The sequence below is a fragment of the Ochotona curzoniae genome, unplaced genomic scaffold, assembly GCF_017591425.1.
Source record: "Ochotona curzoniae isolate NIBS_2020 unplaced genomic scaffold, NIBS_Ocur_1.0 patch79, whole genome shotgun sequence".
Classification (NCBI taxonomy): Eukaryota; Metazoa; Chordata; class Mammalia; order Lagomorpha; family Ochotonidae; genus Ochotona; species Ochotona curzoniae.
In genome coordinates, this window is record NW_024467060.1 from 79,637 (window position 1) to 107,017 (window position 27,381).

A 27,381-nucleotide genomic window follows, 5' to 3' on the forward strand; every position below is an offset into this window, starting at 1 on the left:
GTTGAGCTAGTGCCTGCAATGTCAGGTGAGGAAAGATCTTCCACATCGGTGTTCCCACCTTTTTTAAAAAAAAAAATATTTTTATTGCAAAATCAGGTATACAGAGAAGAGGAGAAACAGAGAGGAAGTTCCGTACGATGGTTCACTCCCCAAGTGACCGCAACGGCTGGTGCTGAGCCAATCCGAAGCCAGGAGCCAGGAAATTCTTCCAGGCCTCCCGTGCGGGTGCAGGGTCCCTAGCCTTGGGCCGTCCTCAACTGCTTTCCCAGGCCACAAGGAGGGAGCTGATGGGAAGTGGGGCTGTCGGGATTAGAACCGGCGCCCATATGGCATTCCGGTGCATTCAAGGCAAGGACTTTAGCCAATAGGCCACTGTGCTGGGCCCATGTATTCCCATCTTAAATGTCTTGTCAGTCTATGTTCTATTACTAATGAAATCTGGCTCTGATTTGCAACTTCTCCTATCATAGGGTGCTCTCAATGAAACCACTAGATCTGTAGCAGGATCATGAGCTAGAACTTGAAAGACAAAGGTCTTATATTTAGATTTCTTGGTACTCCGACAGGAAGGAATATAAAATTTAAATACGGAAAAAGTATTTCCTCTAAATGTTCTTCCTGCAACTTAGCTACTTCTTTCCGTTCCCTCACAGATGGAGTCCCCTGTCTCCACACCAGCGGTGCTACCACTCCACCTTTTGGTGCCAGTTGTCAATAATGACATATCATCTCCCTGTGAGCAGATCATGGTTCGTACCCGATCAGTTGGAGTCAATACATGTGATGTGGCTCTAGCCACAGAGCCCGAGTGCTTGGGCCCCTGCGAACCTGGAACCAGTGTCAACCTTGAAGGCATAGTGTGGCAAGAAACGGAAGATGGTAAGTACTTTGTATGGCTTTCCATTCCTTTTCAACCTGCTTGTGCTGAGTAACTGAAAGGAGCTTACTGTTGTAAATACTGCCAAGTATTTGTGAAGCATCTCAGGGATTTACAAGCTGATGGGGATACCCACACAGCAGACAACAGCAAAACCTTCTAGAGGTTACCAATGCCAGGGTTTTTTTAGGTTCATTTTCTCCCATTTATAATTATTTAACATTGTTGCTTCTAATTTGAGTCATTTAATAGGCACTATCCAGATTAATTCCAACTGTGTCCACATTCTCCATATTTCTGCTCTCATTTTTTAATGGGAAACTTAGACTATAGATAAAATGTGGGTACATGGTCAAAAAATTTAAAAAAAGGTAGCTAAGGGAACCGAGGAAATGGAGAACAGAAACCTTTTTTTTTTAGTTTGGAAAGGAATAATAGTTTTCGGATGAGTGTCAGCTATTGCCATTTTACTGTTTTGTTTTTTTTTAAGATTGATTTTATTTTTATTGGGAAATCAAATATACAGAGAGGAGCAGAGACAGAGAGGAAGTTCTTCCACCCGTTGATTCACTCCACTAGCAGCTGCAACGGCCAAAGCTGAGCCTATCAGAAGCCAGGAGCCAGGAGCTTCTTCCAGGTCTCCCATGTGGGTGCAGGATCTCAAGGCCTTAGGTCATCCTCAGCTGCTTTCTCAGGCCACAAGGAGGGAGCTGGATGGGAAGCGGGGCTGCCAGGATAAGAACTGGTACCCATATGGGATCCTGGTGCGTGCAAGGCAAGGACTTTAACCGCTAGGCTACTGAGCCGGGCCTGAGAACACTCTTAAATTGACTTCATGTTGGCTCATTATGCTGCTCTTGCCTTTTCTAACACCTGGAAGGGTAGCCTGCTCCTTCCTCCCACTGCTTGCCGCATTGCCCAGCCACCTACACCACTTCATGCATCTGTCACTTGGTACAGATTTTATAGGCCTAGTCAACACGGAAATGTTTGCATGGTCTTGTTTTCAGGCATCCACTGAGCAGCTGGCTCACTGTAGGCTGCTGCTGCCCAAGGCTAACATCCAAACTTCTTGCATATTCTGTTTGCCTCTAAAAGCAGAATCTCTTCTGTTTTAAAAATTAATAAACATGGAGAGGGGGAAAAAAAGGCACAGAATTTAAGTACAGAGATTCTTTACCAGATATTTCAGATCCCTTGGTGATATCTGGCAATAATGTGATTTTAACCATTCAGTCCAGGTTGGGTGTTTAGCCTGGCAGTGAAGGTGCCTGTGTCTCACATCAGAGTGCTTGGGTTTTTTTTTTTAAAGATTTATTTTTATTATTTTTTCATTGGAAAGGCAGATATATAGAGAGGAGAGACAAAGAAAAAGATCTTCCGTCCGATGATTCACTCCCCAAGTGAGCGCAACGGGCCGATACTATGCCGATCCGAAGCCAGGAGCCAGGGTGCAGGTTCCCAAAGCTTTGGGCCGTCCTCGACCACTTTCCCAGGCCACAGGCAGGGAGCTGGAAGGGAAGCGGGGCTGCCGGGATTAGAACCGGCGCCCATATGGGATCCCGGGCGTGCAAGGCGAGGACCTTTAACCACTTGCGCCACTGCACTGGGCCTGAGTGCTTGGGTTTTATACCCAGTTCTGGCTCCTGGCTCCTTCTTCCTAGGACTGCAGACTGTAAGAGGCAGCATTGAGGTCTCAAATAGACCTGTCACTACCACCCACTGGAAGGCCTGGCTTAGTTCCCAGCTTTAGCTCTGCCCATTGTAGGCATCCAAGGACTAAGCCAACAATAGGAAACCTCTTTTTCTTTCTCTCTCTCAAAAGACAGGTTTTTAAAAAGGAATCATCCAAGTTCTTATCATATGCATAGATTATGTTATGGTTAGAAAGGCTGAGCCTCAGTCTCTTCGTGTGTCTTTATCATAATCAGACTGTTAAAGCATGCTCAGCCAGGATTTTAGAGGTCTAGAGGGGCACAGCTAATCATCTCTGACATCACAAAGCTGTGTTGTCAGTTGGCCTGTGGACAATGAGGCATTTCATCCTTGTACCCTAATACAAGTCTGTTTCCCTATGTGTACGTATATGTATATCTCTATATAGGTAATAGTTATGTTCATGATTTAAATTCCACCATGCAGTAGGTGCTGATATGTGACAAGTTAAGAACCCTGTGTTCTTGGCTGTCACATTGGGAAGATAGTAACTCTTCACCTTTTGAAGTGATGCTGCTGAGAAGATTTTATTGTATACCTGAGACCATAATACAGGCAAAGAAATTATGTTAGAAACTGATGTCACTAACGTAGCAAGAAATTTTGATTCAAACGGTTGAGTCAAGGACAGTGTAGTGTTGCATCAAGTTGAACCACCTCTCACCACTCTGGACACGTGTTCATGTCTCAGCTGCTCCATTTCCAATCCTAACTTCTTGGAAGGCAGCAGATGATTCTCTATGTAGGAGAATCAACTGGATCTCCTGCCTTCTGGCTTTGACCTAGACTACCCTTGACTGTTGTAGCCATTTGAGGAATAAAGCAACAGATAGAAGATTTCTTGCTCCCTGTTTCTCCTTTCTCTGTCACTCTGCATTTTAAATAAATGAATGAATAAATCTGTTTTAAAAAGAAATTTAGTGGGTATGTAATATGAGAGTGCTTCAAAAAGTTCAAGGAGGGCCCAGCACAGTAGCCTTGTGGCTTGCTTAGGGCCTGGGAAAGCATTGACGTGGGACACCTGGAAGAGGCTCCTGGCTTCTGGCTTTGGATTGGATCTGCCCTGCTCATTGCGGCCACTTAGGGAGTGAATCAGCAGACAGAAGATCTTTCTGTCTTTCCTCCTCTCTGTATATCTGATTTTCCAATTAAAATTTTTTTCAAGGAAAATGGCATTAAAAGATGTTTATTTTTCTATAAGAAATTTTTAAATCCATGTAGTTTTTTCCCTCTTAATATTTGTGTGCCATAAACATTTTGAAGATCTCTTGTGCAATACGAAAATCACAGAATGGTTATCTGAGTTTTAAAATCTCAGGGCAGGGGCCTGGCATGATAGCCTAGTGGCTAAAATCCTTGCCTTACATGCGCCAGTATCCCATATGGGTGCCAGCTCATATCCCAGTTGCTCCACTTCCCTTCCAGCTCCATGCTTGTGGCTTGGGAAAGCAGTTGAGGATGGCCCAAAACCTGGGACCCCACACCTGCATGGGAGATCTAGAAGAGGCTCCTGGCTCCTGGCTTCAGATTGACACAGCTGTGCCATTGTGGCCGCTTAGGAAGTAAACCTGCAGATGGAAGGTCTTTCTCTTTGTTTCTCTTCTCTCTGTAAATGTGACTTCAAAAAAATCAATAAATCTTTAAAAATATATATCAGGGCAAGTGTTTGTCACATGGTTAAAACATCACTTTGGATGGCCATATTCCATATTAAAGTAGATTAGCTTCCCAGTTCTATTCCCTATTCCAGGGTCGGATTAATGTATTCTCTAGAACATTGGAGGTGATGATTCAAATTTGCTTCCTGCCACTCACATGAGATACCTGAGTAGCATTCCCTGCTCCTTGGTTCGGCCTCCCCCAAATTCAGCTATTACGGGCTCTTGAGGAATAAAGCAGCAGATGGGAGTCTCTTTCTCTGTCCTCCTCCTTGCCTACCTACCTATAAAATGTAGATTAATTCTTTGTATGTTGAGGCAGAAGTTTGATGTAACAATTGAGATGCCACTTGAGATGCCTGCATCCCATGTTAGAGTGTGTGGTTTCAAGTCCATCTCTGCTTTCAATTCCAGCTTCTTGCTAATGCATGCCTGGGAGGCAGCAGGTGATGTGTGATACACTTGGGCCCCTGCTTCCTACCTAAGAGACCCACATTAAACTTCAGGTTTTTGGCTTCAGCCGAACCCAGCCTCAATTGTGCTGGAATATAGGAATAGAATCAACAGGTGGAAGATTTTTCTGTGTCGCTGTTTCTGTCTCTCTGACTTTCAAATAAAATCAAAGTTAGTAAAGAAATAAAAAATATTTTTAAATGTCATCTGCCTATGGCCAAGCATTTAAACAGCTACAGATTTTGCAAGAATGACAAAATATCTGGGCCCCATTTCTACCACCAAGCAATCCTCGGGGCCCTTGGTGTCACCATACTGAAGACAGAGTGCACCAGTTTCCTGTCAGTCCATTCTGTTCATCTTGGCAATGCTGACTTTTCTCCCAAAACGAGTTTCAATTATATGAACCTGACAAAAACGTCTCAGCAGTGAGGCTCACCCTTAAGTTTCCGAAGGACAGCGAATACCTAATTTCCTTTCCTGCCAAGAGCATGTTAACACAAATTCATTTTACTTATTTGTTTATTTTGGCAAATCATTTGTTTGAAAGGCTCTTTGGTCCTCGGTTTGTCATTGGCAGTCCAATACCAATTTCCCATATTATGCACTCTTCACATACACTATTTCACAGCATTTACTATAGATTGTAATTTTGTTTATGATTGTATGATTTTTTTCTTATTGATATCTTTCTCTTCCACTGTTCTAAGAAGCCCTATAAACTAGGAACTGTTTTGTTCACTATTATATCTTTAGCGTTTATCACCTAGCCCCTATGGTAGGTTCTCAGAAAGAATGTTTATTTGTTTATTTTTATTGGAAAGGATGATCAGATTTACAGAGAGAAGCAGAGACAGAGAGAATGATGTTCATCCACTGTTTCACTCCCCACATGGCCACAATGGCTGGAACTGAACTGAGCCAATCCAAAGCCAGGAGCCAGGAGCTTCTTCCAGGTCTCCCACACTGATGCAGGGTCCCAAGGCTTTGGGCTGCCCTCTGCCACTTTCTCAGGCCGTAAGCAGGGAGCTGAATGGAAGGTGGATTGGCCGGGACATGAACTTGTACCCATATGGGATCCTGGTGCTTGCAAGGTGAAGATTTTGCCAAGATTTTGCACCAGGCCAAAATATGTTTAAATAAATGAATACTCATATCCACACCATTGTCATTTCTAAGTCTCTCTTAATGTGAGCCTGTCTATCAGATACCGAAGTGCTGCTTTGAAGTTAGGAATCATGTCAAAATATTTGCCAAAAACTACTCAAACTTACACTGCTTTCATCAAGTCTGAGATCATTCTGATCTATCTGTAAGATTTTTAGTTCTACTTTTGATCACAAATTTTCTCACGATGTTTTAAGATTTAATACCTCTTCATTTCCTTCTTCTGCCTCTTTCTTTGTTTCTTCTTTCAGGCCACCCCCTTCACCTGAGCTATCATTTGGCAAAGATCTGAATTAGAATCAGAGTTGGTTCACATTCTTTTTCATCTGAGGCAATGAAATTTCTTTTAAAAATCATTCTAGATCTATAGGATATAAAGTATTGAATCTTTCCTCAAGTTAATAATCCATAAGTACAGTGCACATACTTAAATATTCTTCCAAGTCTCTAGGCTTTTTATACTTCTATCTCTTTGCCCAGAAAACTACTATGTTCAAATAGAAAAGCTCCCAGATTGGAAAGAAGCCATGAATGCCTGGTATCTGATAGGATTGGAAGATTCACAGTCCCTGTAGAGGGACTCAGAAACAGCTATGTGAGGGTCATGGAGTCAATTATTCTTGGTTTCTTTGCCTTTCCGTCCTAACGTATTGCTGCTTTCCTCCTTTCTCCCTATCTCTCATCACTTTAAAGCTTGCTTGGAGGCATTTTGAAATTCTATAGATTCCATCTTGTTTTAGGCTACTTATAATTCAGCCGGCACTGCAAAGATCCTTCTTGACTAGGTTTCTCCTTGGGACTGTTAAGACTCAAGTACAACTTGGAATGTTTTCCTTGTGGGATTTTGTTTGTTTTGTTTTTTAGGGGGGATTTATTCTCAGTGTTTATACAAGAGTCTCATTTTACCTGATTTCATTATCTGACTTCATTTCAAATCCAAATAGCTCTAGCAAAGTCTGTTCGAGATTTAGAAGGCTTCAGCTTAACCCAGGGTTGCAACCCCATGTGTAAGAAGCCTTAAAGCAGGCCACATGCTTTTACTGAGGGAAAATGACTTACTGGTATCCATGTTATTTTTAAGAAAAGCAAGGAACTCCAAAAGATGCTGTAGTTTCTCTTTTGGACAGCAGTACTAAGCCAAAGGCCAACAACAGTAATATAGTTTACTTTGGCAAATGTGCTTTATGGAGGAAATTGTGGTATACTGAAAGGAGCAATAAAAAGAAATTCAGAAGATTTCTGTGTTTCTGCCACTGTCATTGTGGTCTTGGCCAAATCCCTTAATTCCTCTGGGCCTTAGTTACTTCCTCTCTTAAGTAGAGTTGAACTAAGTGACCAGTTAGCATATCCACTCTTACATTATAAAGATCCATGACTTAAACCATGGAGTCAACATGAATGTAGTAGTAATTGACTATGGCAACTTGAAAATGAATAAGTTCGGGTCTAGCACAATAGCGTAGTGGTTAAAGTCCTCGCCTTGCATGCACTGGGATCCCATATGGGTGCCGGTTCTAATCCCGGTGGCCCTGATTCCCATCCAGCTCCCTGCTTGTGGCCTGAGAAAGCAGTCCAGGACGGCCCAAATCCTTGGGATCCTGCACCCACATGGGAGACCCGGAAGAGCTCCTGGCTTCTAGCTTTGGATTGGCTCAGCTCCAGCCATTGCAGCCACTTGGGGAGTGAACCAGTGGACGGAAAATCTTCCTCTCTGCCTTTCCTCCTCTCTGTATATCTGCCTTTCCAATAAAAATAAATAAATATGGCTCTTGTGCACACCTGTCGGTACTGTGGCTAGCTCAGCCTGTCCCATGCCCAGACCTGGCTCTCAAGTTATGCTGACAGATGCCACCTCCTTGTCCAGGCTGGCCCTCCCCAGCTGTAGTTCTTGGATTCATCAGAGTACGTCCTAGCAAGAGAGCGCCCACAGTTTTCCTGCCAGTTATAATCCTAGCCCCATATCCTATGCTTTCTGAGTGTACTGCAGTCCAGCTGGACATTCACACAGTCCTGACATTTACCAGCTGGTGCTGTGGGCTAACTCAGTTGGTCTACTTCAGCCTGGCCTGCCCCCAGTCCCAGCTCTCATACTCACCCGTGGAATTCTTGGCCCAGCAGGGGAGTCCCAGACCTTTCCCTACTAGGCCTATTCCCAGCACTATGTTTTGTGTGTGTCAGCCTCTGCTGTAGCGCAGTCTGAGAAGGCCCATCACTAGTCTCATTTACTAGCAGGTGCTATCGTCTGAGTCAGCTTGGCCTGCCCCCAATCCAGCACTCATAGTAAATACAACAACTTAGCCTCAGTCACTCCCAGCACCAGCCCTCACTTGAATTGGTGGGTGTTACAGTCCAACCTGAGCTGGCCGGCATACCTTCATGGCTCTTTGTCATGCCAGTGTGTCCTGTAGCCCAGCCCAGCCCAGCCCAAACCTCCCCCAGACCTGGCCTACATGTGTGCTAATGGATGCTGCAACCTAGCCTGACCTTGTCTGCCTCCAGCTCTGGCTCTTGTGCTCACCAGTGGCACATATGGCCTAGCAGAGGAGTTCCCCAAATTGTCCCATCAGGCCCACTCAAAGAAATGTATCTCATGTGTGCCAGTGAGTGCTGCTGCCCAGACTGACATGGCTGGGCCCCAGTCCTCATGCTCATCTGTGGGTACTACGGCCAGCCCAACTGACTTGCACTCATTTTGGTTCTCACCAACGGGTGCTCAGCCTAACCCAGTCTAGCCCACCCCAAAACCCAGCTTCTGTGTGACCTGGCAGGTGCCACAGCCTAGCCTGGCCTGTCTAACACCCATTCTGAGTCTCACAAGCACCAGCAAGTACTAGAACCCAGCCCAGTTTGGCCCACTCTAAGACCCAGCCCACATGCAAGCCACTGGCTGGTGCAGCCTTGTCCAGCCATGTCCAACCACAGCTCCAGCTTTCACATTCACCAGTGGGGGTTGTAGCCCAGCAGGAGAATCCCTGCATTCCCCTCCCAGCCCTAGGTCTTGCGCTTGCTGGTAGGTTTTGCAGCCTACACCAACTGTGCATTGCCAAAACCCTGTCCTGGCTCTGATGCATGCCAGCCAGTGTTGTGACCTATCCCTCTCCCAACCCAGTCTCTTGTGCTCCCCAGTGGAAGCTGTGGCCTAGTATGGGAGTTTCTCAAGTCCACCTACCAGGCTTTCTCCCAGTCCCAGATCCTACACATACTGATGGGTACAGTGGCCCTGCTTGTTGCAGTCTGCTCTCAGTCCCAACCTTGCATGTGCTAGTGGGTGCTGCAGTTTGACCCCGCCTAGCCTCCTCCCAGCCCCAGTTCCCTCAAGTATCAGATGGATTCCTGTCAGGTAAGTTCTGTGGTCCAGCCTGGCTTTGGCCCATCACCACCCCCTCTCCACACAACCTACCAGCGCTGCAGTCACACAGACGTGAACCAACAAGTCCCTCCAAATCTAGTTATTTCACATTCTAGTGGATGCTGCAGACCAGTCTGCTGTGGCCCAACAGCTGTCTGACACTTGCAGCTGGATACTGTGGCCTAGCCCAGCCAGGCATGCTTTCCAGCTCCACATGTGCCCGCAGGCTGTGGGCAATGCCCAGCTCAGCCCAGGTCTCCCACATGGTCAGATGCCTTGGCCTGACCCTGATGTGCCCTGCAGTTTTCCCTCTCTAAACCACACCATCTCAGCTCCCTCACCTACCTGCAAGTGCAATGGCCCAGTCCACAGAATTCCCCAAAGTCACTCCTCCCTGTGAAATGCCCTCAGTGGCCTTCACTCTAAACCTTCCCAGATTGTCTTTCCTGAGGAGTCTGCAGGCCTCAGCCTAGAGGCTGGGGTGGTGTGTTCCAGACTGGCATGTCTTACCTTCTGCACTTAGCAACCATGCTGGTTGCTGGTATAGTTAAGACAAGTTTGATGTTAGCCATGTTCAGAATGCCTGCCAGCTACTGACTCCTTTTCTCCTAGCACTGTAACAGTTAAACTAGGTACAAGGCAACCTACAGCTAGGGGTAATTCTGCTTTTCATATTAACAAACCTTTTTTTTTTTCTTAAAGATTTGTTTTATTTTTATTGCAAAGTCAGATATATAAAAAGAGGAGGAGAGACAGAGAGGAAGATCTTCCATCCGATGGTTCACTCCCCAAGTGACCACAATGGCCGGTGCTGCGCCGATCTGAAGCCAGGATCCAGGAACTTCTTCCAGGTCTCCCACATGGGTACAGGGTCCCAAAGCTTTGGGCCATCCTCAATTTCATTCCCAGGCTACAAGCAGGAAGCTGGTTGGGAAGTGGAGCTGCCTGAACTAGAACCAGTGCCCATATGAGTTTTGGCACATTCAAGACAAGGACTTTAGCCGCTAGGCCACGCCGCTGGGCCGAACATTGAATTTAGAATAGCATTTGGGGCTGGTTTTGTGGCATAGCTGGTAAAACTGCTGCCCCCGATGTCAGCATCCCATTTGGGCACGGTTCAAGTTTTAGCTGCTCCCCTTTCCATCTAGCCTTGTGTTTATGACCTAGGAAAAGCTGAAGCAAAAGATAGCCCAAGTGTTTGGGCTCCTTCTACCTACCTAGGGGACCCAGCGGAAGCACCAAATCCCTGGCTTCAGCCTGGATCAGCCCTAGTTATTACAGCCATCTACGGAGTGAATCGGCAGATGAAAGATCTCTCTGTGTGTCTCTACCCCTCTCTGTTTCTCATTCAAGTAAATAAACCAAAATTGAAACTTAAAAAAAAATTAATTACAGTAATGATTTAATATAAGAAACTCTGGGGAGAAATAAGTACTTTATGGTTGATATGATGGTTTCGGTGTACTAGGCTTCTGGGACCGACACTATGGCAAAGCGCATGAAGCTGCCCCATTTAGCAGGCATCCCATCTGGGCACTGGTTAGAGTTCCAGCTCTCCTAGGTGAAACACTTGGGAAAGCAGTGGAAGCTCTTATCCTGTACCCACAAGGCAGATCCAGACAACACTCCTGGTTTGGGCCCAGCTCTGGCTGTTGTGAACATTTCAGGAATGAACCAGCAGATGTAAGGTCTTTCTCTTTTTCCCTCTCTCTCTATGCAACTCTGTTTTTCAAATATATACTGCTCTCCTTAAAGTTACTTCTTTATTACAAAACAGCTACTTAGTTTGCAGCCATTATGTTCACTTTCTCGACTTGAAAAAAGAATGATGGAAAAAGGAAACGAAGCATCTGTCACTCTTCTTTTCTTTTCTTTTCTTTTTTTTTTTTAAGATTTATTTTTGGGCCCGGCATGATAGCTTCAGATTGGCCCAGCTCCGGCCGTTGCTTGGCGAGTGAACCATCAGATGGAAGATCTTCCTCTCTGTCTATCCTCCTATCCATCCTTTCGGATATTCAGAAAGGAGAAGAGACAGAGACAGGGAGCTGGATGGGAATCAGGGCCCTGGGATTAAAACTGGCGCCTGTATGGGATCCTGACTCACACGAGGCAAGGACTTCAAGCACAGGTTAAAGTGCTGAGCTTTTTTTTTTTTTTTAAGGCAGGATTAGAAAGGGAAATACAGAGATAAAGAGATCTTTTATCTGCTGGCTCACTGTTGAAATGGTCACAGCAATCACAACGCGGCTGTGTCTCTTTCATTTAAGATTTATTTCATTTATTTAAAAGGCAAAGTTAGAGAGCAAAGGAGAAAGCGCTTCCTTGTGTGTGGTCACTCTCCCAAATAGCCTCAATAGCCAGAGCTGGGCCAAAGCCAGGAGCCAAGAGCTTTATCTGGTCTCCCATTTGAGTGGCAGTGGCCCAAGCTCTGGGACTGTCTTCCACTGCTTTCCCAGATGCATCAGCAGAGAACAGGCTCAGAAATGGAAAAGCCAGGACTTAAATCGATGCACATATAGAAAGCCAGTGTCACAGACTACGATTTAAGGTGCTACTACTTAACAGCAGCTTCCTCTCCCAGCCCCCTCCCTTTTTTTTTTCTAATAAGTTTATTTATTTGAAAGACAGAATTACAGAGAAAGAGGATAGAGGTTTTCTCTTTTGTTCATTTTTTAAAAGATTTATTTGTTTTTATTGCAAAGTCAGATATATACAGAGAGGAGAGACAGAGAAATATCTTCTGCCCGATAATTCACTCCCCAAAGTGACTGCAATGGCCAGTGCTGTGCCAATCCAAAACCAGGAGCCAGGAACTTCTTCCAGGTCTCCCACACATAGGTGCAGGGTCCCAAGGCCTTGGGCCATCCTCGACTGCTTTCCCAGGCCACAAGCAGGGAGCTGGATGAGAAGCGGGACTGCCAGGATTAGAACCGGCACCCATATGGGATCCTGGCAAGTTCAAGGTAATGACTTTAGGTGCTAGGCCACTGTGCTGGGTCCAAGGCTTTCTCTTTTTTTTTTTTAGATTTATTTTTATTATTTTTTCATTGGAAAGGCGGATATACAGAGAGGAGAGACAGAGAGGAAGATCTTCCATCCGATGATTCACTCCCCAAGTGAGCGCAACGGGCCGATACCATGCCGATCCGAAGCCAGGAGCCTCTTCCGGGTCTCCCACGCGGGTGCAGGTTCCCAAAGCCTTGGGCCGTCCTCGACTGCTTTCCCAGGCCACAGGCAGGGAGCTGGAAGGGAAGCAGGGCTGCCGGGATTAGAACCGGCGCCCATATGGGATCCCGGGTGTGCAAGGCGAGGACCTTTAACCACTTGCGCCACCGCGCCGGGCCCAAGGCTTTCTCTTTTGAAGAGCTTTTTCTTACATTTCACTTGTTACCCCATCTGCAAGAAAGGCAAGGTAATTTAGCTTTTTAATTGGTCACATTGCTTCCCCTACAAAATAAGGGCTCTTACTGAGGATAAAGAAGCAGTGAGCAGAGTCTTCTGTTCTGTATTGCCTTCATGTATCATAACTCCAAAAGCTGTTCCCTTCAGCAGCCTCCTTTTTAAATTGCTCTCTATATATGTTTATGACTTCAGCTGTCTCCTTTGTTTGAACAATATCTAAAACTTCATCTATCATATGACCCTTTGCGTAACACCATTCTAAACGGCTAATTTGAACATCACCAGAGGCTAAGCTGATTTCTGAAATTCAAATTGGCTAAGAAAGAAAAGCCATCTTTTTCCTGAAAAATCTGTTCCTCTTTCCTTCTTATTTCTCTTCAATGTATTGTCATCCTACCTGTTTAAGGTATTCAAAACTTCCCTAGTTATCACTCACCCTTCATCTTCTGTATAGTTTTTAAAGCAGTTTCTCATGGGATTAAGTTGACTTAAAATTAGCAGTGGGGGAAGTGAGGTGGCACCATGGCATAGTGGACTAAGCTTCCCTTAAATCAAGTGGTGCCTACATCCAATATGGACACTGGTTTAAATTCTAATTGCTCCACTTGTGGTTCAACTACCCTGTTTTCTTGGTTTTTGTTTTTTGTTTTTTAATGGCCTGGGAAATCAGTGGAGAATGGCTAAGGTCTTTGGGCCCCTGCACACATATGGGAGACATGGAGGAAGCTCCTGGCTTCTGTCTTTAGACAAGCCCAGCTTTGCTGTGGCAGCCATCTGTGAACCAGCGGGCAAACATCTCTGTCTCTTCTCTCCCTCAGTGATTCTGACTAAACCAAAATAAATACATCTTTAAAAATAGTAATGATTGTAGTAGTTGAACAAATGAAAACAAAAATATTTGTGAGGCATGAAAATTATTTAGAATTCAAATTTCACTACTCCTGAGTAAAGTTTCCTTGGAACACAGCCACACTTGTTTTGTGTATTTCAGCCACTTTTGTGCTTTAGTAGCATAGATGAGTAGTTGTAAAAGAGACCATGTGGCCTATAAGCAAAAAACGTTTATCCATCTAGTCTACTAAAAACAATTTGCTAATAATTGGCCTTGTATATTTTATCCAATACTTTGAAAACTCCAGCACAAAAATAATTTTTTTTTAAGTTTTTATTTATTTGCAATACAAAGAGAGTCTCTCCAGATGGTGACAGGAAAGCAATTGCTGAACCATTGCCACTGCCTCTCGGGGTACACATTAACAAAAAGGTAAACACAGGAGCTGGAACCCAGCAGTGAATGCAGGCATTCCAGTTGCAGACAGAGTGACACAGGTGTCTCAATTGGTATCTCTATTACTAGACTAAATGCCTGGACGACTATACCTGCTCCCATCAGGAAAAAATGTTGATTAACCCTTTCAACTGTCAGATTTATGTAAAGACTTTAAGGGACTACTTCATTACATTTACCCAAGATATTGTTTTTTTAAGATTTATTAATTTTTATTGCAAAGTCAGATACACAGAGAGAAGGAGAGACAGAGAGACAGAGAGAAAGATCTTCCATCGATGATTCACTCCCCAAGTGAGCGCATCGGCCAATACTGCGCCAATCCAAAGCCAGGAGCCAGGAGCTCTTCCAGGTCTCTCACTTGACTGTAGGGTCCCAAGGTTTTCGGCCGTCATAGACTGCCCCGCTAGGCCACAAGCAGGGAGCTGAATGGGAAGTGGGGCCACTGGAATTAGAACCAGGGACCATATGGGATCCCAACGTGTTCAAGGTGAGGACTTTAGTGGCTAGGCCACCATGCTGGACCCATCCCAGATATTTAACTTTTGTATTGCTTTTCCTTTGTGATGCTCCAAAAGTCCATCTGTTGTTTCCCTCAAGTGCATCCTTTATTTATTTATAAGGTAGAGAGAGACAGGGACAGAGTGCTTCCATCCACTGACTTTCTCCCCAAGTAACTGAATATCCAGATCTGGGGCCAGGCTGAAGTCAGGAACAAGGGACTTCATTCTGGTTTCCCATGTCAGTGGCAGGAACACAGGGACTTGGGTCATTCTCTGCTGCCTTCCCAGGTACATTAGCAGGAACTAGACTGGAAATAGAGTAACACAATCCAGCATTCTGATGTGGAATACTGGTATCACAAGCAGCAACCTAATGTGCTATACCACCAAGCCCACCCCTATAAAGAAAACCTTCATTCCTAAAGGATATTTTTTCTGGTTATTAAATTTTGGGTGTGTGTTTCTTTCAACACCTTCAAAATGCTTTTTGCTTTAGTTTCTGGTTTCTAGTGAGAACAGTCGCTTGAATCATTGTTCCAATGCAGAACACCATTTTTCCTTTGGTTGCTATCAAAATTTTTGCTGTTTTCAGCAGTTTGATTATAATGTATAATACATCTAGCATAGGTTTCTTTGGATTTCTTCTGTTTAACTTCCGGAAATCTGATAACCCTTTTTCAAATTCCAGACATCTTCAGCTATTACATATTCATACTTTTTTTTTTCTTGCTCCCTTTAGGACTACAGTTTCATAATCTTTTTAGTTTAGTTTTTTTTTTTTTAAGTTTTATTTATTTTTGTTGGAAAGGTAGATATGCACTGAGGAGAGGCAGAGACAACGATCTTCTGTCCACTGATTCACTCCCCAGGTGGCCACAACGGCCAGAGCTGAGCCAATCTGAAGCCAGGAGCTCCTTCCAGGTCTCCCACACAGTGCAGGGTCCCAAGGATTTGAGTCATGCTTAACTGCTTTCCCAGGCCACAAACAGGAAGTAGGATAGAAAGTGGAGCAACTGGGACATCAGCCGACACCGTAATGGGATTCTGGCACTTGCAAGGTGAGAACTTTAACCACTAGGCTTACCACACCAGGCCCCAGTTTCATAACTTTTAAGCCTGTACTTACTTGTTTCCACATAGGAATTCTCTGTCTTTTCTTCTTTATTAGACTAATCCTGAGAAATTGTATTTTACACATCATCTTATTTTTCTAAGAACAAGTTCCAATTTTTACATGAAAAAAATCAGTAAATATTTGATTAATGAAATTGTGCCTTGAACCCAAGGCTCAAGACATATAAGTAAAAATGATAATTTTATAACCTGTGTGCTTTGCTATATGTATTGATTATAAGTAGTATGAGATTTTGCATTCATACTTTCTTTAAAAATTAAAAAACAAAACACATCTTTTGAGATTATTTTTTTTAAAAAAAAAAGAACCTTCAGGTGTTTTTAGAGTTAGTAGGGGTTTTTGTAGGGTTGGAGAGGAGGTATGGCTGTGGTATCTCAGACTCGACTCTGGCTCAATCTTCTTGATACGTGGCCCTTAAGTTTATACCCAGCTTCATGTTCTGCACAGGTGCAGTTGGTTCTTTTGCATGTAAACTGCTCAAAACTTGGTGCTGCTGGCTCCTGGTTCTCCAGGAGAGTCCTGTATCTGTGGAACTAGGCTATTCTGGGCATCTGTCTGCATGTGTTTGTCTCTAAGTGACCGTAGGGGATCTTTTGTGGCTAGGGTGTGGATGTTCTCTACTCCTCCTTGGTTTGGAGCCCGCTGGAACAATTTGTGGAGGGAGAGTAATATAGACTTGGGTGTGTACATGGTCTGGTTGGGAAAGGCTCTTGTTTCCATCCTGAGTGAGAGCAAACATAGGAGTGCTGTACAGCCCTGTCTCTACCTTGGAGTATGCATTTCTGTTCTACCATCTAGGAATATCTGCGATTGTTTGAAAAATAGCTGTTTCAAAGAATAAAACCACCATACATATGTAGTAGCATGATACAAATATCTGAACTAGAGTTGGGTTCCAGAAAACATTGTATCTTTAGCTCCACTTGATGCTGAATAACTTTTAATGCCTCCTGTCCTTAGATTTCTGATTTATAAAAAGAAGGGCTTGCATTAGATCTGTACTCCTCTTTAGAACCTTTTGTGATGGAGGTGCTTTCTTCAAAATGGTAGCCTGCCAAAATGCCAAAATGGTAGTGTGTATTATTGAGCACCTGAGATGTGACGAATAGAACTGAGGAACTGACTTTTTTTTAACTTGATTTAATTTACATACCCATCTGTGATGACTTGAGTAGTGTGTATGTGTGCCTACTTGGAGGTGGAAAGAAGGGTGATTCTGTGGGAGGATGAAGAGGGAGGGGGGTAAGTAACTGACATCTGTACAGACCCAGGGTGATGGCTGTGTACTTTAGCCGCTGTTACCCTGGAGAACATTTGGCCCTGCTTCAAACGCTGTGGTTGAACACTGTGCTTTGGTCTGTGGGTTGCAGTTTTCTCATTATCAGAGTAATAGGCAGTGGTTTTGCTTAGCAGGAAGTTAGTTTGCCTGTGGTAGCTTCGCTGAGAACCTGCCCCAGTGATTCTTCATCCTCATCTGATTGCAGATGCCGACTGTGGGTCTTTATCCTTCTCTCTAAAGGGAAGGGACTGTCCATTAATCTTCTTTCATGGAAATGGTAACCTTGGCAGTTACCCTTGTTTTATTCTGTGTGATTCTGATGTAGGGATAATATGTGTGTGAACCACGAAATGTATAATTTTAGATTTTGCACTGGAGCAGTAAGGTGTTACTTAGCTACTAGTTTTTCTTTCTCATGGTCTATAATTAATGCCCTTTCACCTCAGTCTGCCCCAGGCAGCACTCACCTGGAGAGAGAGGGTGCACAGTGACCAAGCACTCTCTGCTGCTTGGCCAATTACATACTAGCCCGACTCCCACAGAAATAGCTCTGCCAATAGCACAGTCCTAAAGAGCCTAGCAGCCATTGTCTGGCACCACAAATCGTAGCAACAGACCACCACATGGCAACAGCAGCCACACAAAGGAAACATTAGGGAAATCAATACTTACTTTCTCCCAGCCTCCCCCCACTGAAAACAAGCTAACACACTATTGCCACCTAGCAGCTTACTCCCCGGGGATGCTTTAGGGCAGTGAAGTGTTTATATGCCCTTGTGGAATGTATTATCTGTCCACTGTCACATATTTAAATCCTGTAGCCCTAAGGAAAAAAATTCAGTCCCAGGCATGTGTGAGTTTGGTTTTTGTAAATTGCAAAGTGGACTAATCTCCAGGAGAGAAGTCCCCTTTTTTGTGCACTCTCCCCTTCTCTCCCCTCCCTTCCCTCCCCCACCAGGAAAGGCAGTGCAGACTGAAGTGCTGGGAGCTTGCCAGATAGGTAAAGGTTGTTTCAAAAGGAGAGTCTGAATACTTAAGTAGCAAAATCCTCTTGAATGGTCTCAAACACAGGCCCATTTGCTATTAATACCAGCCTTTAGTTCTTGATACTTAAGTATAAAACACAAATGAGTGATACTCAGAAAATAGATGTAGTTCTGACATAACCCAGAACTAATCATTACTCGAACTTAATTAGTTTTGAAGTATGATTCCAAGAGGAAAAGACTGAGTTTGAAAGCCTTGGTATTTTCATGCCCTGTGAAGATCATTTAAACTGGTCTGGCTTTCGTTTCCCCATTTGCAAATCATTCTGTGATCATTGTATGGGACCAAAGAGGAGATTGTTTTTGTTAGTTGGTGATAAGATCTACTGGAAGATGTGATTGAACCCTATGGTCTCAGTGCTTACACTGCTAAAAACAGGTCCTGGCCCTGCCCTGGTTGATAAAGCCGCTGTAACAGTGATGGGCAGAAGCTATTAACAGACTTGGCATCTAGCCTTTTCTTTCACAGCAGTACTTTCAGGCCAGTTCAAGGCAGAACTTTGCTCCCAGGTGGCCAACACTAGAGTTGCTGCCGCCTCCTAATGCTGTCAGTGAAAACTAACTGTCTGTTTCTCTCTCTCTCTTTTTTTCTCACTCTCGCTGACTACTACCAAAGGAAGCAAGGGGCTGGTCTCTACCTCTTTTGAGATGCCATTATCCCATCTCCCTCAGGCCTTACAGAACAAAGAAATCTTAGGACATCAACTTTATAATTCCAGTAGCTAGAGATCATTTCCCCAGAATAGGGATGGGTAGGGAGCTAATTCCTCCTGGTGTGCGGCAGCATTGCTGAAGCGCCTGGTGTTTTGTCGGGCAGACATCGGCTTTGTTAGACCCATTCAAGCTTCTCTGTATTTGAGGTAAATTATAGTGGCAAACCAAACCCATGTACTTTCAGGGGGGTAGGGGTTAGAAACAACACAGAAAGTGTGTCATTTATAGGCCTTGCGACTTGCTAATTGCTCAAGAAATTTTTGTTTAATCCACCATCCTTAGGCTTACTCCTGCCAGATCCTTTATTTCCCTTAGTTGCTGCCTTCACAGCCTTCTCCATAGCAACAAGCTATATGACAAAAGAGCTGCAGTGAGAAACTGAGTGGCGCCCCCTCCCCCAAGTTGTACTCTGTTTTCCCTTTAGGATTTCTTTTAAAAAAAGCCAAGAAGACTACTGTCATTAATTTCCTACCTACCTCCATTGAACTCATAATCAAATGAAACATTTAACCCTGGACTAATTCATTGAAGATCTTGCCTTCTCTGTAGTTCCACATTTTGAAAAATTTCCCAGATCATTCCATTTATTTGAAACTCTCTCTATATTACCATTTACCAGCCTTTAACTTACTCCTTAGAATTATGTAGAATCTACTGGTATCAGCATGGAGAAAGAAGTGATAAATGATAAAGAAAGGGGAGCCCTCTCCTGCCCACCAGGGGCTGTTACAGGAGGTCCTAGATGGATCTGCCCTGACACTGGCCAGGCTGGCTAGCATCTCAGCTGATCTTCACACTGCCTGCTCTGTTGTCCCTTCTGCCACTAATCTACAGGAGTCACAAACTCAGAGGTTTTCTTTTGTATTGTAGTAATAAGTCTCACTGAACAATAATGGGAACATATACATGAGTCATAAGTGTGCAGATCATTTTCAAAGAAAATCAACAGGGCCCAGCGCTGTGGCCTAGTGGCTAAAGTCCTCACCTTGAACACGCCTGGGATCCCATATGGGCGCCAATTCTAATCCCGGCAGCTCCACTTCCCATCCGGCTCCCTGCCTGTGGCCTGGGAAAGCAGTCGAGGATGACCCAAAGCCTTGAGACCCTGAACCCACATGGGAGACCCAGAAAGAAGTTCCTGGCTCCTGGTTTTGGATCGGCGCAGCACCAGCCGTTGCAGCCACTTGGGGAGTAAATCATCGGATGAAAAATCTTCCTCTCTGTCTCTCCTCCTCTGTGTATATCTGCCTTTCCAATAAAAATAAATAAATCTTTAAAAAAAAAAATAAGTAAACCAACAGCATGTGGGAACTAGCACATAAACAAAGATTACCAAAATCCCAAGGCCCTTTTATTCCTTTTTTCCCCTTAGCTAAGCACCCACTCAAGGTTGATCAAACCAGATTGCTAACAGTATAGATTAGTATTACCCATTTTCAACTTTATGTAAGTAGAATCATTACAGTGTATACTTTTTGTGTTGACTGGCTCAACATCATGCCTAATGATTTAGCCGTGTTGTTCCATGTCATGGAGCTTTGTTTATTTTTATTATTTTATGACATCCTATTTATGTATTCTATTTATTTGTTTAGTTGTTGATTGGCATTTGTGTTATTTGTACTTTGAGGCTGTTTCAGAAATGCTGCCGATGGGGCCAGCGTTGTGGCACATACATTGCTTCAGCAATGTATGTGGGTTTGCTTCTGCACTTTTTTATGTTCTGCTCATCCATTTGCCTATTTTTTTAAAATATGTTTTAAAGAACTTTATTTATTTGTTTGAAAGGCAAAATTACAGAAAGAGACAGTGATCTTCTATCTACAATTTTTTTTTCCCATCTACTACTTTACTCCCCTCAAGAATGGCCACAATAACCAGGGTTGAATCAGGGCAAAACCAGAAGCCAGAAACTTCATCTGGGTCTCCCAGGCGGATGGCAGGAGTCCAAGGCCTTGAATCATCTTCCTCTGCTTTTCCAACACATAAACAGGAAACCAGACAGTAAGTGGAGCTGCCAGGACTACAATCAGCAGTCACCCAGAATGATGACACAATAGTCCCTAGAATAATTTTTTTTTTCTTTAGAATTTATTTGTCTATTTGAAAGGCTGAGTGACAGAGAAAAAGATCTTCTGTGCACTAGTTCACTCCCCAAATGCCCATAACAGCCAGGGCTAGATCAGGGTTGAACCCAGCAACCAGGAACTCCAACCAGGTCTTCCAAATCGGTGGCAGCAACTGAGGTATTTAGCTATCGTTTGTTGATTCTCAAGTGCATTAGCAGGAAGCTGGATTGGCTGCACGGGATAGCTGGAACACAAACTAGGCTCTCCAGTATGAGACACAGATACTACCAAGGTGCTCTCAGCCTGCTGCGCCACAACACCTGTCCATTTGCCTATTCTTGAGCCATTAATACCCCATCTTACTAACTATAGATTTTTAAGTCTTATTATCTAATAGTATAAACCTTCCAGATTTGTTATACTTCTTTAAGAATCCCTTGGAGGCCCAGCATGGTAGCCTAGTGGCTAAAGTACTTGTCTTGCACACACCAGGATCCCATATGGGCACTGATTCATATACCAGCTTCCCATTTAGCCCTGCTTCTCATTTAGCTCCCTGTTTGTGGCCTGGGAAAGCAGTCGAGAACATCCCAAAGCTTTGGGACCTGCATCTGTGCGGGAGACCCAGAAGAAACTCCTGATTCCTGGCTTCCGATTGGCTCACACCGGCCAGCCATTGCAGGCACTTGGGAAGTGAACCAGTGGATGGAAGATCTTCCTCTCTGTTTTTCCTTCTCTCTGTAAATCTGAATTTCCAATTAAAAGTAAATAAATAAATAAATCTTTAACAACAACAACAGCAACAAAAAGAATGCATTGGATATTCTTGTCCATATAAATGTTTTTACTTTATTGTATATTCCCTATAAATTTTAGGACCAGCTTGTGAATTTTTCTGGAAAAAAAAACTGCCACAATTTTTATTAGGATTATGCTTATGAATCTTCAGATCCGTTTGCATAAGACCTAAAGGGTTTTTTTTGTTTTTTAAAGATTTATTTATTTTTATTGCAAAGTCAGATATATAGAGAGAAGAGACAGAAAGTTCTTCCATCCGATGATTCACTCTCCAAGTGGCCGCAACAGCCGGTGCTGCACCTAAATGAAGCCAGGATCCAGAAATTTCTTCCAAGTCTCCCACGTGGGTGCAGGGTCCCAAGGCCTTGGGCCATCCTCGACTGCTTTCCCAGGCTACAAACAGGGAGCTTGATGGGAAGCAGGGCATCTTGGATTAGAACCAGTGTCTGTATGGAATTTTGCTGCAAAAGAGGATCTGGGCTCCTGGCTTCAGATTGGCGCAGCACCAGCCGTTGTGGTCACTTGGGGAGTGAATAATCATTGAACAGAAGATCTTCCTCTGTCTCTCCTCCTCTCTGTATATCAGACTTTACAATAAAAAATAAATAAATCTTAAAAGAGAGAGAGATTTATTTAGGGCTTAGTGTGGTAGCCTAGCAGCTAAAGTCCTCACCTTGTATGCACCGATATCCAATATGGGCACTGGTTCTAATCATGGCTGCCCCTCTTCCCATCCAGCTCCCTGCTTGTGGCCGGGAAAGCAGTCAAGGATGGCCCAAAGCCTTGGGACCCTTCACCTGCGTGGGAGATGTGAAAGAGGATCCGGGCTCCTGGCTTTGGTTCAGCACAGCTCCAGCCATTGCTGCTGCTTGGGGAGTAAATTAATGGATAGAAAAGCTTCCTCTCTGTCTCTCCTCTTCTCTGTATATCTGCTTTTCCAATAAAAATAAATAAATTTTTTTTTAAAGGGGAGGGGGCTAACACCCTCACTTTGTAAGCTCCAGGATTCCATATGGGCAGCCCTGCTTCCCATCCAGCTCCCTGCTTGTGGCCTATGAAGATAGTAGAAGATGGTCCAAAGCTCCTGGAACCCTGCACCAGTGTGGGAGACCTGGAAGAGGCTCCTGGTTCCTGGCTTCGAATTGGCTCAGCTCTGGTCATTGCAGCTGCTTGGGTAGTGAATCAACAGACGGAAGATCTTCCTCTCTATATATATCTGACTTTACAATAAAAACAAAATTCTTTAAAAAGTAAGACCAATAGCATCTCATTTAAAAAAAATATATTTATTCATTTTGTAAGTCAGAGAAAGCAGTCTTCCATCTGCTGGTTTACTCCCCACATAGCCACAATAACCAGTGCTGACCAGGGCAAACCCAGGAACTTCTTCTTGGTTTCCTATATGGGTATCAGGGACCCAAGCACGTGGACCATCTTCCATTGCTTTTCCAGGCCATTAGAAGGTAACTGCATCAGAAGTGGAGCAGCTGGAACTCAAAGCAGTGCCCATATGTGATTCTGGATTGCAGGTGGCAGCTTTGGACACTCTGCCATAATGGCAGTCCCCAGAACTAGAATTTGAGCTAAGATACTTGAAGTATACACAGCTTCTTAATGCTACATTAAATTCACACTCTTCTTCCCATCCTGAATCAGCAGCTTCAGCTAGAGCAGGTTTATTGTTACAAAAAATTAAGTTGAAAATGAAAGAAAACACTTTAAAATTTTGTTTTATTTGTAAGAGAGAAGAGAGATCTTTAATAAGCTAATTTGTGTCCCCAAATGCCCATAAAAGCGAGTTCTAGGTCAAAATGTCCCGTGTGAGTGACAGGGACCCAAGGTCTGCTGCTGTCCAGTGAAGGAGCCAGAATTCAAAGTAAGCACTTTGCTAGGGGATGGGGATATTCCAAGCATTGCCTTCGCTGCGACACCAGACACTTTCCCCAAAATCTAAAATGTATTTTCTCACAGTTCTGGAGGCTCGAAGTCTGAAATAACTCTACTACTGCTGTAAAAGCTCAGAGTCCAAATAAGGTGACATTCTGAGTTTGTGAGTGTTGCGACTTCAACGATATCTTTTCGGGGGTGGGGGAAAGTGATACAATTTAACTCATAGCAGGGGCTGATGGAAATTAAGAGTGATGTTTGTCATAAGCTCACATGAGGAAGACTATCTAGAACAGTGTGATAATGAGGCATTGCTTTCCAAAGCCAGAAAAGCATCTGCCCCCTGACCTCAACTGGTACTGAGTTCCTCTCTCTCCATTACCTATTTCCCTTCCTTGGCACTAAGACCCAAGGAGGTGGTTCATTTCTCCTCTCTTAAGCCCATAACCTGCCAAGTGGAGGAAATCAAAAGGAAAAATAGGTTTTGGCAGTTGGCAGTACCTCTTAGCCTCTGGCTGAAAAATGCTGTAAGGAAAACTGCGTCATGTAAGCCAACCCTAACCATGTTCTTAGACTAGTTCTTCCTGCTATGTCATAAAGTGTTGAAACTGTGGGGGTGATTCCTGGGCAGAAATTTTGCTAAGTGGCCCCAGTGAGGTGATACGATCCTTTCTGTTCCTAATGGTTTTCAGTTAAGGACTCCAGCTAGACCTGATGACCTCCCAAGCTGCCTCCTGCAGTCATGGCTCCAGACTGTGGCTACCTCAGCAAAAGGAAAGGGAGGATGTGTGATTTCAGGGTGTGGTGAGCCAGCCCTTGTTGCACTATACCAAGTTTCCATGGTGCAAGAACTTGTAGAGGGGAGGCGGAACTGTGTCAGATCTTCAGTGATCTTACACAGCCACCCTGTCCCCACTGGCTGCAGGTGGAGTGCTTTTTTTTAAAGATTTATTTTTATTATTTTTTTTATTGGAAAGGCAGATATACAGAGAGGAGAGACAGAGAGGAAGATCTTCCGTCCCATGATTCACTCCCCAAGTGAGCGCAACGGCCGATGCTATGCCGATCCAAAGCCAGGAGCCTCTTCCGGGTCTCCCACACGGGTGCAGGGTCCCAAAGCTTTGGGCCGTCCTCGACTGCCTTCCTGGGCCACAGGCAGGGAGCTGGAAGGGAAGCGGGGCTGCCGGGGTAGAACCGGCGCCCACATGGGATCCTGGGCGTACAAGGCGAGGACCTTTAACCACTGTGCCACCACGCTGGGCCCTCCTTGCCTAGTTTTAACAGTACCAGATCTACTCCCACCATTCCTCAGGATGGGATTTGCTTGCAAATTATTTCAACTGGTTTATTGTATTTCTTCTTTAAATTCTGTGTAGACAGAGTACCATGGCTGTATGAAAATTGTTCGCAGATAATGGGTATTCATTGCCTTGTGCTTTCTTTGGCCCATAAAGCCCTGAATGATCTAAGATCCTTGTGTTTGGGCTTCTCCCAATTAAATTAAATCAGAATGTCTATAGATAGAAACCAGGTACCAGTTTTTTCTTTGGAAGATTCCGAGGTGCTTGCATTGTGCAGCCCGCAGCGTAGCTGCATGAGCCCCCAGCGTTCCACACTGTTCCGTTGGAACACCTCATGGAGTTAAACTCTCACTTGGCATGTAAATAAAGGACTCCTGGTCAATGCAGGGTCTCTTTGGAAGTGTCCTCTCTATAGGAATAATGTGCTTCTGCCTTTCAGTTTTTGGCTTTGGAAGACTCATGTATAATTTGAGCTTTCCCTGCAGTCAGATCCATGATTTGGAGCTGAATGGACTGCTAGGACAAGTAAGATAAAGGCCTGGAGATGCAGTTAAACTGATTCAGGGTTCTGCCTTACATGAGGTTTGGTAGGTTATAAGAATTTATAGCATGGGTCCTGGTGCAGTGGCTCAGTACTAAATCCTTACCTTTTAAGTACCAGGATTCCATATGGGCACCAGTTCATGTCCAAGCTGTTCCATTTTCCATCCTGCTCCCTGTTTATGGCCTGGGAACACTGTAGAGGATGGCCCAAAGCCTTTGGACCCTGCATCCATATAGGAAATCCAGAAGAAGCTCCTGGATCCTGGCTTTGAATTGGCTCAACTCCAGCTGTTATGGCCATTTGGGGAGTGGCCTCTTCCAGGTCTCCCACAAGGGTGCAGGGTCCCAAAGCTTTGGAACGTCCTCGACTTCCTTCCCAGGCCACAAGCAGGGAGCTAGATGGGAAGTGGAGCTGCCGGGATTAGAACCAGCACCCATATGGGATCCTGGCGCGCTCAAGGCAAGAACTTTAGCCGCTAGGCCACGGTGCCGGGCCCGAAAAAGGATTTTCTAATAATTTTCATTGTAATAGGTAAATTTGGGACCAAGGTTTTTCCTGACATGGTACTTTTTACCAAAGTTCCAGATATTACCTCATGACAAACCTGTAAAAAGAGAATGATTTTCACGTAATAACCGTGAACCTATACCCAATTTAGGATGAAAATGTTAACCAGTATTCCAACCACAAAAGATCATAATTTTCCCTAGTCTCTTCATTTCTAAAGGCTATTCCAAGAGCATCAACTGGTCCACATGAGCGCCAGGTCTGGAGGTGAGCCAGGCTGGGCTAGGCTGGGCTAGGCTGTAGCACCTACTGGTGAGAGCCGGATACAGGCTAGTCAGGTTGGGGCACAGCACCCATCAGCACATGTGAGATCCAAGGCTGGGAGTGGGCCTGGAAGAAAAAATTGGGAAACTTCCATGCTAGGCTGCATCTCCCATTGGTGAGTGTAAGACCCAGGACTGGAAGCAGGCCAGGCCAGACTGGACTGCATCACCCTTCACCATATGTGTGAGCTCTGTGTGGGGCAGGTTGGGCGAGTTGGGTGAGTTGGACCCAGCCATACACTGTCATGACCAAGAACCAGGACAGGTACAAGCCAGACTGGGTTGGACTGCAACACCTGTCAATTGTTATGAGGGCTGCAGGTAGGCCAGGCTGACCCAGGCTGACCCAGGCTGACCCAGGCTGACCCAGGCTGACCCAGGCTGTAGCACCTGTGAATGCTGAGTATGAAGGCCAGCCATCTCAGACTAGACCACAGCACATGCTGGCACTGACTTCCTAGGTTTGTTAGCAGGAAGCTGGCTCAGACAGAGTAGCCAGTATTTGAACTGACACTCTGATATGGGATGTCAGCCAGGGTGAAGTAGCAGCAGCAGCTTAACCCACTGTGCCAAATGGCCCTTGTTTTGTTTTTGACAAATTGGCACCCCTCTCTATGTATTTTATAACCTCTGTTTAGAGGAGTATGCTCTGATAGTTTCTCCATAATATTAAGTGGTATCTTGTTACATTTGAAACACGGTACTCCACATATCCTGACTCAATTATTATATCCTCTCTTTTTTTACGATTTAAAAAAAATGCACTTCTCCCTGTGGCTCTCTTTAAATCTAGCTCCATGCTAATGGCCTGGAAAGGCAGCAGAGGCGGGCCCAAGTGTTTAGGCCCCTGCACCCATGTGGGACACTCAGAAGAAATTCCTGGAACATGATTTCAGACGACCCCAGCTCCAGGCAATGTGGCCATTTGGACAGTGAGCCAACAGATGGAAGAACTAACTCCGTCTCTCTTTCTCTTGTTCTTTCTCTGTAACTCTGCCTTTCAAATAAAAATAAATATATCTTTTTTTTTTCAATATACTTCTGAAACTTTCCACCTATTCAAGAACTGAACTTTTTTTCTTCTATCAACAATAAGGTACCTCACACACCAAGGGAATATTATTATGTTTCATAATAATAACTTAGCAGACCTATTGCAATAGCCTAGTGACAAAATCCTCTCCTTGCATGCTCTGGAATTCCACATGGGCACCGGTTCATGCCCTGGCTGCTCCACTTCCCATCCAGTTTGTTGCCAGAGAAATCAATAGAGGATGTCCCAAAGCCTTAGGACCCTGCACCTGAGTGGGAGACCCAGAAGAAGCTCCTGGCTCCTGGCTTTGGATTGGCTCAGCTCTATCCACT

The 27,381-nt window shown here is 44.5% G+C and overlaps 1 protein-coding gene across 1 annotated transcript in view; it reads left to right on the forward strand.

Annotated features, from left to right (window-relative positions):
• Positions 1-653: 653 nt before the first annotated feature.
• The window catches only part of LOC121168231 (zinc finger protein 609-like), a 66,521-nt gene continuing 39,793 nt past the window's right edge, over positions 654-27,381 (forward strand). Inside the window, exon 1 of the mRNA XM_040998140.1 lies at positions 654-879. Within this exon, the coding sequence (XP_040854074.1) occupies positions 654-879 (226 nt within the window). The remainder of the gene's footprint in view (positions 880-27,381) is intronic.